General features: G+C 40.8%; 1 protein-coding gene across 8 annotated transcripts in view; it reads right to left on the bottom strand.

Annotated features, from left to right (window-relative positions):
- The window catches only part of EPB41L3 (erythrocyte membrane protein band 4.1 like 3), a 168,806-nt gene extending 158,768 nt beyond the window's left edge, over window positions 1–10,038 (bottom strand). For 2 of the 8 annotated variants that reach the window (XM_034643340.1, XM_002924858.4), the window contains exon 1: window positions 9,077–10,007. In XM_034643340.1, coding sequence (XP_034499231.1) covers window positions 9,077–9,131 — 55 coding nt within the window. In that variant the 5' untranslated portion in view covers window positions 9,132–10,007. Of the gene's footprint in view, window positions 1–9,076 lie in introns of all 8 variants that reach the window. The other 6 variants (XM_019805526.2, XM_019805528.2, XM_019805532.2 and 3 more) reach the window with 6 other exon arrangements.
- Between the last annotated feature and the right edge of the window lie 2,779 nt (window positions 10,039–12,817).

The following is a 12,817-nucleotide window of genomic DNA, read 5'->3' as shown; positions in this document are numbered from 1 at the left end:
GAAAAAAGGAAAGAAGGGAAGGTGAGTTGGAGAGAGGGAGGAAGACAGGAAGGAAGAGAGGGAGGAAGGAAGGAAAATGTTGCTGAGCCATGTCTCATTTTAGCAATTCATAATATTTACCCACAAATGCACAAACTAATGGGAAAATGTGCTCTCTGTTTTACTAGAAGATTAATTTCCAATAACAGATTATTTTTTATATATAGTATTTATCATAATTTGTAAGATATGTGTGTTGTGTACACTAAAGTGTTTACTGCTAATAATTATACTGATTGCTTGGTCCAGAAAATAGTTCTAAGACTTAGAATATTATGGCCACATAAGATGAAAAATGAAGCTCAAATTTCAATTTATGCACCCATTTTATTGCAGAGAATTTTGATAGGTAATCAATAAAATACTTCCAAGCATAAAAATAATACATTAGGGTAGGATTCTGTGCAGGAAGTAGAATGGAAATAATAGTCTAAGGAGGAAAAGAAATGATGCAAAATATCTGTAAAAGAAAAGTCTGTTCCTGTACTTGTGAAAAGACGATGATGGATAGCCAACTGCTGCAGTATTTAAAAGGTACATAAAGGGGCGCCTGGGTGGCTCAGTCGTTAAGCGTCTGCCTTCAGCCCAGGGCGTGATCCCGGTGTTCTGGGATCGAGCCCCACATCAGGCTTCTCTGCTGGGAGCCTGCTTCTTCCTCTCCCGCTCCCCCTGCTTGTGTTCCCTTTCTCGCTGGCTGTCTCTCTCTCTCTCTGTCAAATAAATAAATAAATAAATAAATAAATAAATAAATAAATAAATAAAATCTTAAAAAAAATAAATAAAAGGTACATATAAAAAAATGGATGCATTTGATTAGAAAAAGCACAATATATGCATGATATCTGAAATTACACTGAAACCATGTAAATTTAAGATAAAGATTTTAGATGTGAGCTTAAAGATGTGCAAGGGACACATAGTTTTCAACTGTTGTAGGTGGTACAGAGCAAAAAGTGTGAAGACCACCAGTCCTTAATGGAGTACCATCCCATCCACTCCCAAGAGCTTCCCTTTTCTCTTCACTATGGCTTCTGCCAAGTCCTCTGAATAGTTTTTTTTTTTAATTAAGATATGAGAAAGGAAAGGCTTTGTTGACATATCAAAGAATGTTTTTGAAACATTAAACGTGAAATATGGATCCAGATTTCCCAAAGGTACAGCCAGATTTGCCAGGTGCCCCCATGCGCAAGCCTTGATTAAATGTGCAACATCTGTGGGCGACACGGATTGTTTGTCAACAGGAGAGACTAACGAACCTGCAACTTTCCCCAAGGCATCTTCTAGCAGTATACCTTCAAATCGTTCCCAGGCTCCGCAACGGCGGATGCATGTTAAATATTTCGCTCTTAAAGTCCAAATTTTCACCCCTGCATTTCCAAATTAAGAAGTTGTTTTTGAATGTCGTGTGCTAACCACTTCTTATCAGACACTTCCAAGAGCCCTGGCATAGCCCCAACATGCCTTGAACTTATGGTATTCTCTAAGAAACTTGAACTGAAAAATTAGGAAAGGAAATCCAAACTTTCAGTTATTAAAACTTGAGGAACTGTGTAAAGATTCAGTTCAGGGCTGGCTATGGAATCTCCAAGGCACATTTCCATAAATACAGTTTTACAAAATGTATCTTGATTATAATCTGTAGATTTGATTCGGCAACATTTCCTTTCAACAAGACTGCATAACATTTTGGAACAATTTTCAGTAATCTGGAATGGGAATACTCAAAATTAGTCCTGCAGATATAGTAGCATGCCAGAGGAAGCAATAATGAAACAAAACAGTAACAGCGGGCTCCATTTTGGTAAGCAGAACATTTTTAGTTAGATGGTTGCATCTTAAAGAGGTGGTGGCTGCCTCCAGATATTTTTAGCAAGTATTGGCAATTACTGTGTGAAGTTAACCCAATGCTTAATACCCATCACTCACCTTTTAATTTGGAATTACCGTCACTGCTGTGTGCATGACCAAAACAGCAATTAAGAATCAGTAGGGCTCGTGAACAATTAGATTAAAATGTTGCTGAGGTGTAATATATAAATTAGTCCTCAGATTAGGGATATTCCCATTGGGAATGAGCAGCCCACCTGAGGGAGGAGATGGGAAGCATGCTCTTGGCCTCTTTAGGGGCAAATGGGTTTTCTACACAGTTCACAACACCCTGGTGACTAACCTAGAGACGTGTACTTCTCTTACAGAAAGTTGGGAACATTTCTTCTCTTTCCTGTATATTTCCCAAGAGCAGATAGTTTTCTATAGCGAAATTTCAATGCCTCTGAGTGGGGGATGTTTATCTGGTGTCCCTAGCTGGAGTTCATAATATGTTTCTCCATGGCAACATCTCATACATCGTATGTCTAATTAAATTCCTGCATTTCTATAGTGAAGTCGGCTACACAGAAATCTCAGGTTTTGGTTACTCTAAACGAGCTTTGCTTAGAGCTGAAGATGTACCCCTTCAAAACTTAGAGTCAGTGCCGTTTTCTTGCAAATGTTAGCTACTTATGATTTCAACTTTCTAAAATGCACAGATTCGGGGTGCCTGGGTGGCTCAGTCGTTAAGCGTCTGCCTTCGACTTGGCATGATCCCAGAGTCCTGGGATTGAGCCCCACATCGGGATCCTCCACTGGGAGCCTGCTTCCTCCTCTCCAACCCCCCCCCTCCCCGGCCTGTGTTCCCTCTCTCGCTGGCTCTCTCTCTCTCTGTCAAATAAATAACTAAAATCTTTTAAAATAAATAATAAATAAAACGCACAGATTTGTCTTTAAAAGGAGTGTGCTTTTGTTGACGATGGGATGGTTATTGTAATTCTTATAAGGAGGTAAAACACAGTGCAAGATGTCTAGTGGTAGACGAGCTTAGGACCTTGTACACGGCAATAGCAACCTTGCTTTGAGTCGTCTCAGATTTTCTGTATCTTCCTCTGCATTCAGGTTGTCGGCAATCGCTTCTTAGTTTTTGTCCCTGTTCCTCCTTGAATCATCCTTTCTCACTCCTCAAATCAAAGAACAAAATCTGTTAAAACTGTATTTTTAAAAAGAATACGTGGTATTCTTGTGTGTGGCTTAGATTCACCTAACTGCTCTTCTGACCAAGGACATGATCTAATACACGCACTTGGTAACATCTATTTCGGCTGTTCAGCGGCATTTTCTCATTTCCTCGAATTAGGCGTTTTGGAGCTGAGAATCAGGAGATTATTCGTTCTGGATAGGAAAGGTGCTGCCTTTCAATACTTCCAGAGCATGGTAAGTAGACTTACAATGGCTGGTTTGGATACTCAACTACCATTTACAATATTTTAACATGAAAAAATGTATTTAAAATTCTAAATAAGTGGCTCACCAGCTTCTAGAATACAACTGGTTCTTATGTTGGGAACTTTCTTTACTCACACAGGTTTTATTGCTCAGCAGTTGCCTGGTAACAGAGATGTGGCAAGCAATGTCAGAGGTTAAGGAGCAGACTACAGTCATTATGGAAAGGGAGCCTTATCAGCATTTTCCATCTAACTTTGTAATCCTTGAAATAAAATAGGTCTCATTGTATTGAATAGTCTGTATTTTGTTTCTTATCAAATGCCAAGTTTTATAGAGACTTTTCTTTCTGAATATAAGTTCAGTAACAGGGAGAATTTTAATATGTACACTGCTTTGTAATGGGCTTCTCCATTACGCTAGCACACTTTAAAGGTTAAAGTGAAAAATTTCTGGCATTCTTAAGTCATGTACTGTGCAGAAGGTGGTCATGGACACATCTGGAAGCATTCCAAGAAGTATCAGAAATACACTTTGGCATAACACTTCCTGACTTTGAACCACTAGTTAACGTTGAATAAAATTCCATTTTCAAGTACAGGAGCCTGCCTATTAAAAAATTATTCTTTGGAGATAGGAATGCAAAGTGTCTGTAGGTTTGTTTGTCTCTATTCTGAAAGGAGAAGGAATGTGATCAAAATTTAAGCATCATCTCTAGGGTTTATTTCTTTCAGTCCATTGTGTACCAAATGCTAGGCCCCTAAGGATTCTTAGCTCGTGGATAGTTAATTACATTTCAGCATGATGCATTTTAAGATTTCTTTTCCAGTGGGCATAACACATATGCCTTAATGATATTTCCTTTCTAGGCAATGTGGTTATTCCACAATTCCTAGCCCAAATTTTTAATTTTTCCAAATTATTGCTGTAAAGGTAAGGCGATTAGAATCACAATCCATGTTAGTTTGAGGTGGATCCAGAATTATTTCTGGAGGTAGATTTTAATCCCTGTTTGTAGTCCTCCCTCATCTCCCAGTGAAGCCACAGTGGCCATCCATTCAGGGCTATGTCCTTATATTTCATTAGAGAAAATGAACTCAATCCTTCCTTGATTGAGTCCCAAATACTTTGTCAACACTGCACTCTCTGTTTTAGTCAGAGATTATAAACCAAGGGTCTGTGTTAAATAATTCTTAGATCAAAAGCCCAGGTGGGAGAACTACATCCATGAATATATAATTGCCTGAAGGATATGGGGACTGCTTAGTCTTCTGAATTTCCGTTTGGACAGGACTGTGTACTTGGAGCCCTTGTATTTTAGAACTGCAGCTGCTCGATTCGACTTCATGTAAATAAGTACATACTGATCAGGTCATCAGCATAGCCACGTGAGTCCTGCTACCTCTGTTACAAGGTTGTTGGTGAGATCATTATCTTTTATGTTCCCCTGTAAGAGCGTCCATGGAAGAAACTCCTCTTAAGTTTTAGTATTAGAAAAATTGGGGTTTTTATCTTACAGATGTCTCAGATCTATCACTGACCATGTTTCCCTCTTCACTTTCACTGCCAGGAACTAAGAACCAAAACCGCAGCCTTACCTCTGTCCACTGCACGAGGCCCTGAGCTATGCATCTGTCCCACTCGGCTCACCCTGGCTTTCTGTTTCTCTCCCATATTGTCTTTTAACCCTGACTTTCTCCACCATTGATTCTATTTTAATAACAGGGATGCCTACCTCAAGTGTGCTTTAGAGCAATGCAGGATATAGGTTTTAACAATCAACAACACATAAGATAGTCAATGGAAGATAGAGAAGATAATCCTCTTATCATGTCCTTGGTCTTCCATTTTGTGACCCCATATGGCATGACGGGTTCCTTCATGCCATCCCCCCACTTGTTGCAGCTATGAGTCCTGATATCCAGAAGAGATGGCATGAGCTCAGGGTAAAAGGAGCAGGTGGGAACTGGGAGGGCACAGACGAGGGAAGGAGAGAAACCTTGCCTCTTTGGCAGCGAGGAGCTGGAAACAAGTTTCTGTGGCTACAGGGTCCCTTCTAAGGAAAGTCAGTAAAATGCCAGTCAGGAATTTCTTGCATTAAATCCAAAGGTGACATTTAAAATCCTGACGCATCCAATTTGTGTAACCTAAGAATGTCATCTCCACAATACATATTTATGAAGTAGTTATGTTCACATTACTGTAAAACCACCTCACCCCCATTTGTCCCACACACATGAGCAATTTTAAAAATTACCCAGGGGGTGCTTGGGTGTTTCAGTCAGTTAAGTGCCTGATTCTTGATCTCAACTCAGGTCTTGATCTCAGGGTCATGAGTTCAGGCCCTGCATTGGGCTCCACGCAGGGTGTGGAGCCCACTTTTAAAAAAAAAAATACTTTAAACCTTTACTAGATTGTCTACCCCCACAGATAAGAGAGAAGCTTTTTTAAAACACACACACACACACACACACACACACACACACGGAATACAGAGAAGCTGCTTTGGCTAAATAACATGGTGCCAGTTCTGCTCAAAAGCAAAAATCAGGATTTGAATATTTAATAACTACAAGAAGGAAATAGAACTATGGATTCTCAGAAGCCACTATGGGGCTAGAGATACGGCATGGATACTCCAACATGGCTGAAATCTGCCCAGATTGGATAGATAATTAGTGAGAAAGAGATTTTATGTTAGAATGTTTAGAAGCCTGTATACACACAGTGTTTCACTGATCTGGTACAAAGACTAACAGGCTCCACAGTATTTCACAGTACCCTCAAAGACATCATTTCCAAGGTTGTTCCATTAAATCTATACCCGTCAGGACCTTTCTCCCATGGTGTAGGGGGTGGAACTCCAGGGAATTCTTATTATAATTACTATTATTCACATAATACTTACAAACAAATAAGTTAAAATTAGCTACTTATGTGTTTTGTTTTGTTTTTTTAAATCAAGACCAGCTTAGACAACTCGGGTAAAGAATTACTCAATTTCAATGAGTGGTAAGTAGAAGCTAATTCAGGTCCTTAGAAAAATTACCTAACATATATACTTTTTAATAACATTAATAGTATTTTCATGTTAAAATTATGTTTTTTAACAGCATGTCCTTCACAGCTGATACAAAATCAAAACTCCCTCTTAACACTAATTCTTTAATAATGTGATTTACTCCAATTCCATAAGCACAACACAGGAATGTACCATAGACATGAATGTCATATTAGAATCCGTTTTTTTAAATGTAGTCTACCAATATATTGAATGTATTTCATTTGTGATAAAAAAAAATTCCAATTTCATTCCTCTGTCATCTCAGAGTTAATATGTTCAGAATGTAGAATGTTTCCCCTTCCCATCCAGCCTCTCCTTAAATAATGCTCTTCTGTCAGAGGAAAAACACACACACACACCAAAAAACCTTCCCACGTAGTTCATCTCCCAGACTTGAAAATATCTTCCTATTCCTTCATTCCTTACTTCCAGCCTGTTTATTCTTCCCTTCAGCTCTCTCTGATGGAATCTGATAAAATCTTTGAAACAATTGTTTTCAATGTTGCTGTAGCTATTCCATCACTACCCCAGCTCCCCCTGTAACAGAGTTACAACAGCAGGCCTGAGATGCTGTCCTCAGAAAGTCTCCCTTGCAGGAAGGACCCTGGGCTACTGCCTGGAAACTGGGATTTGGGGAGCAATGGGAATGATAAGGGTGGCTCACTGTGCCCAAACTGTTAGTATAAAACAATGTGGTCTATGACAAATGTGTGCTTTTCTTCTGGGAGTCTGGAATTTTGAGAGGTGGGGGACAGAGGCTGTCTATGTGACCAGCCCCCGGTAAAACTCCTGGGCACTGAGTCTGTAATCAGCTTCCCAGGTAGACAGCATTTTCCATGTGTTGTCACAGTCTGTTGCTGGAGGAATGAAGCACATCCGATGTGACTCTCCTGGGAAAGGACTCTTGGAAGCTTGCAGCTGGTTTTCCCAGGACATTGCCCTACGTACCTTTTCCCTTTGCTGATTTTGCCTTCCGTCTTGTTTCACTGCAATAAATCTTAGCTGTGAGAACAATTGTATGCTGAATTCCGAGAGTCCTCTTAGCAAACCACCGAATCTAGCACAATTCGTACGGCCTGTTAACTCATTTCTATCCTCCTCTGTCCATCTTGTAAAAGCCCTTCAGAACCTGCCTTTGCCATCACTTCTCCAGGAGCTCCCGCTGATTCCAGTGCAGGCCCACTGGAATCGGTCGGGTACATCACCACCAGCACAGGAGCAATGCCAGTTCGTAGGAGAAGTCCTCGGGGCTGTGAAGACACCTGGTTTCTCCTCTTAGTTCCCTCTGTCTGTTCTGCCATTTCCTATTTAATTTGCAGCAATTCACAACCTCCCTAGGTCTTCATATCCTTACACATAGAGTGTGAATAAAACTACAGATACATATCATATCCAGGTGCAAGATTTGGGCTTTCTGGACAAATAGTTTCTTACTGATTTGCAACTAAAAGGTACATTGTATAGAAGTTCATTGTAAAGCAAAACTGCTCTGCTAAGGCACGTTTATTTTCTCTGTACCTTCCAGTATGAAAAGTCCTTTTTGTATAGTTCTGCAAAAAATTCTGGATTCACCAGAAAAAAATGTGAGAAATCTTTCAGAATTAGAGATTTAAAGGAAAATATACTACAAAAATTGAAACAATGCTCACAATATCACACCATAATCTCCTGGGTAATGGTGTTGTTTTTGAAAGTTACTGTCAGAAAAGAAAAGAATCAAGAGAAATTAGCAACCCAGGAGTTTGCTGGAAAGGGGTGGGATTTCTGTTCAGCCAGGGCCCCATGTCCCTCAGGATGAGACAGCTGACATAGAGAAGAAACAGCCCCTTCTCAAACATTAAAGACTCCTTTGTGAAAAGCATCAAGATCAGAAAGTTTTAACAAGAGCCTGCTGAAAAAATCTGAGTTTACTCCTGTGTCTGTATATACTCCTTGCTCATTACTCACTCCCAGTACCAATTACTGAAACTCACTTCGCAAGGATCAACAAAAGGCCTGCAGAAGCCACGGGAGGAGCCATACCTAAGAATCTTGAACCTGAAATAGGTTCCCAGGTTGACTGATGGGCAGCTCCATTCTTCTGAGGTCATTCCTGTTCGTGTTTTAATGAAGCTGTTTTTGCAATTACTTACAAAATGTATTTAAGTTATATTTCAGTATTCTTCTGTGTAATTCTTGGCACAAAGGAAAACACATTAGCATTTGTGAATTGCCAAGGCTAAGCATAAGTACCGGGCATTCTTGTCTTTGGAGAGCATTCACACTTTTCTCTTAACCACTTCCTAAATTGAAGCTGCCATCACAGCTAAAAGGTGTTTCCAAACTCTTAAGCATGTATCCTTAGGGCAAAGAATTTCAGAGAAATCAGTTAGTCAGACTGGTGGGTACTAAAGACAGAGGGAAAGGTGAGATGACATTGTAGCTAGCCTGCATCTGCTCTCAATTCCAGATTTTCCTACTAAAAACTGCAAAGCAGAGCTTCCAAACCAGAAAAAACAAAAACCAACACACAAGCAAAAGAAAACCCAGAGAACAATTAGCATAGCATTGAATGAACAAACATTTTAAGAAGCATCCTGCACAAAGAATCATTTCCACATTTCCCTGGTTGAAGTTACACATGGCATTGCTTAAATATTTATCAAATGCAGAGTTATAATCACCAAAAACGGTCACTTCTCATAGGTATAATTAATGTTAGGAATACAGAAATGTTACCTCCAAATCCTAAGAGGGACTTTGAACACAGATAGAGACAGATGAAAGATGGCATGCTGCAGTGCAGCAATTTCAAAGGTACTGGAGCACTGACATTCCGGCTTCCATTCCTCCAGGAATATTCTCAATGAGACACAGGAAGATCCAGGACGCTAAAAGCGATTCTTTTACGATTGCATCCAGATACTCTTTCTGAATTCAACACTCAAAAACACAAGGCAGGAACAGGAGGCAATGACTGCCTAGCATCTTACGGTGTCCTTCAGATCCTTCCCCTGGTTCCCAGTGTAGCTTCTCCGCGTGACCATGCTGCAGTCTCAAAAGTGCTGTGGAAGGAGCTTCCAGCAGCCGGCAGACAGAAAGCCTGAAGTGGCATGGGGCTTCTTGACCCCTGGCTCCCAAGCATCATCAGAGAACCTTTTGCTTGGTAGCAAATTTTCAGTTTAATGATGCATATGGAGAGTTTCTGAGTCCTTAGCTTTCCCGAATGCCCTGCTAGTACCCAATTCAAACATCTACAGGCAGAGCTATTGAGACCAACATAATAATTATACTGATATTTTTTTTCCTTTATTTTGCCAAGGGCCCCAGTGAAGTTCTTCCCCTCTACCTTCTCACCTTCTTTTCCTGTACTTCCTCCGAAAGAGTCTGAGTTCCTTTAACTTGCTTTATTCCCTAAGGTACAACATTAACAGGACCACACTGGCCACACCAATAAGCAAAGATTCTCCACTAAGCAAACGGGGCAAAGTCTGACAAAGTCAGTCCACCAAATGGAAGCTTCAGAACACGTGAGGCTGAGTAGGGAGTCAGAACTAACATTTTTTTTTTCTTGAGTATCTATTATGTTATGTGCCAGTATTCATGGTACCATACATAAGCATTAATTTAATCCTAAAATCGATACCATAAACACTGCATTATCATCCCCACTTTTACAGATGCGGGAATGATCCCAAAATGATCAAGTAATTTGCTCGACATCTCGAGACTACAAACCACTAAATAAATCAGAAGCAACCTAACAGAAAAGTGATCAAAAGATGCAAATACACATTTCATGGTGGAATAAACACATGTGCCAATAAGCATGAGAACAGGCGTTTGGCATCATTAGTAGTCAGAGCAATGCAAATTAAAACCCCGACGAAATAACCATTTTACACCCATTCAACTAGGAAAAATGAAAAATCTAACAATTCCAAGCGTTGAAAGATGGTGGATCCACATTCCAATGAGAGTTGAAATTGGGGCAACCAACTTTGGAGACCAATTTGGAACCATCTCCTAATATTGAACATTCATACACTCTATGATCCACTAATTCTATTCCTACCCAAGAGAGATTCTCACACATGTGCGTGAAGAGTTACGTTCAATAAAGCCAAAACAGCTCTTTCCACAACAGTAAAATCCTGAAAATACCCAAATGCCCATCAACAAGATAGGATACAAATACAGTATATTTTACACATTAGAATATTAAATAGAACAGATGCAGTACAGCTTATCACAACACAGATGAATCTTCTCAATAAAAAGTCTCAAAGGGTTACACATAACATTAGGTTCTCTTAGAAAGTTAAAAACAATTATAACTAAAAGTTTCCTCTTCAGAATACTAATGAATGGAATAAAATTACTTATCAAGGAAAGTAAAGGAATGGCAAATATGAGACTCGGGATGAGGTCAATGTAGGTGGAGAGGTGATAAAATGTGGGGGGACCCAAATGGTTATATGAAGTTTACTGTCAATATCCTAGCTTGGAGAGATATGGTCCATGATGGTGGGGGAGTAGATCTTAGTTTTGTCTGGTCCAAGGATTCAGCCAAATAGCTATCGAATCCTTCTGAACACCTACGAACTCAACAGGAGATCAAAGAACTGCTGCAATTCTACAAATAGAAGAGCAACCACTTTCTGCAAGGTAGGAGGTGCGGAGAAATGAATCTGAGGCAATATATGGAAAGATAAACCACAGGCGAAGGAGGAAGCCTCCAGAAGCCAGCAACCGGAAAGTGAGAGGGCAGAGCATAAAATCGGAGCTTTTAGAAGTTGGCGCCGGTGAGGGACGTCCCCGCCTGAACGGTGCTCAGGTGACGAAGCAGGGTGGAATCCTCGTTGGCACAGTGTGGTGTCAGGACCCTCGGGGTCACGGTTAGGACCGGGGTGCCTGAGCGCGGCAGAGCGCCCAGGCATCGGAGCAGGGAAGCCGGCTGCAATGCGCGAGCCCAGGAGCGGACTCTCGGCTCAGGGCTGCCATAGACCACGAGCCGCAGCCGGTGGGGAGACGCTCTCTGAGCAGGGGCCCATCAAGCAGCAGAAGCGGCAAGATCGCCGCCTCCCCGCCCCCCCGGAGTAGTGGCACGGGTGCATACTACGGGAGTCTGCAGAGCTTGGAGACTCGACGTGGGGTCACAAGGTCACATGCCTGAGATAAAACACTCTGTCCGAGGCTGGGTGAGCACGGAGCGTGGACAGAGACCAGAGAGACAGCAGTGACTGCTTTTTCTCCGAGGGCTCACTGAGGAATGGGGGGCCCCCCGAGCTCTCAGCATCTCTGGAACCAGAGATTGGGAGGCCACCACTTTCATTCTCATCCTCTAAAGCTGCGGGGAAAGCCTTCGGGGAACAAAAGCCTCATAGAGCAATCTGGAGCCACTTACTTAGCCCGGCCCCTAGGGCCGTGCAATTCCTGGGCAAAGACACCTGAGAATCAACGCAACAGGCCCCTCCCCCAGACGATCAGCAAGAATATCCAGCCAAGACCAAGTTTAGTGATCACACAGAACTGTAAAACTCCAGTGCTAGGGGAAAATAGCATATAGAATTCATGGGTTTTTTCCCCATGATTGTTTAGTCTTTCAATTTTAATTTTTTTCCTCTTTCCTTTTTCAACCAATTTCCTATTTTATCAACTCTTTTTTAAGTCTTTTTTTAATTTTCTTTTTTACAGTTACATTCTACCCTTTCAATGTATTTAATTTTATTTTTGCATATATGTAAGTTTTTCTTTCTTTACAATTTCGGGATGTAGTTTCTTCTAACAAATAGACCAAAAGAAACTCAGAATATAGTGTATTGCTCTGTTCTGTTCACCTGTCTGTTTACAGTCCTTTTTTCCCCCATCTTTTAATTTTTCATTTTTAAAGTTACATTTTATCCTTTCATTGTATTTAATTTTATTTTTGTACATATATAAGTTCTTCTTTCTTTACAATTTTGGGATCTAGTTTTCTAAAAAACAGACCAAGGGGCGCCTGGGTGGCTCAGTCATTAAGCATCTGCCTTCAGCCCAGGGTGTGATCCTGGGGTCTTGGGATCGAGCCCTGCATCAGGCTCCCTTCTCCGCTGGGAGCCTGCTTCTTCCTCTCCCACTCCCCCTGCTTATGTTCCCTCTCTCACTGGCTGTCTCTCTGTCAAATAAATAAATAAAATCTTAAAAAAATAATAAAATAAAAAAATAAAAAACAGACCAAAATACACACAGGATCCAGTGTATTACTACGTGCTGTTCACCCATCTGATTATATTCTCTCTCTATTTTTTTTCTTTTACTCCCCCCCCCACCCCAGTTTCAGGTCTCTTCTGATTTGTTTAGTTATATTTCTCTGGGGTTGTTGTTGCCATTTTAGTATTTTGTTCTCTCATTTATCTATTCTTCTCTGGACAGAAGGAGAAGATGGAAAAACTCACCTCAAAAAAGAGAACAAGAGGCACTATTAATTGCCAGGGTCCG

The sequence above is a fragment of the Ailuropoda melanoleuca genome, chromosome 14 (assembly GCF_002007445.2).
Source record: "Ailuropoda melanoleuca isolate Jingjing chromosome 14, ASM200744v2, whole genome shotgun sequence".
NCBI classification, from domain to species: Eukaryota; Metazoa; Chordata; class Mammalia; order Carnivora; family Ursidae; genus Ailuropoda; species Ailuropoda melanoleuca.
The sequence above is the reverse complement of the archived record's forward strand: the minus strand, read 5'-3'. Positions and strand labels throughout refer to the sequence as shown.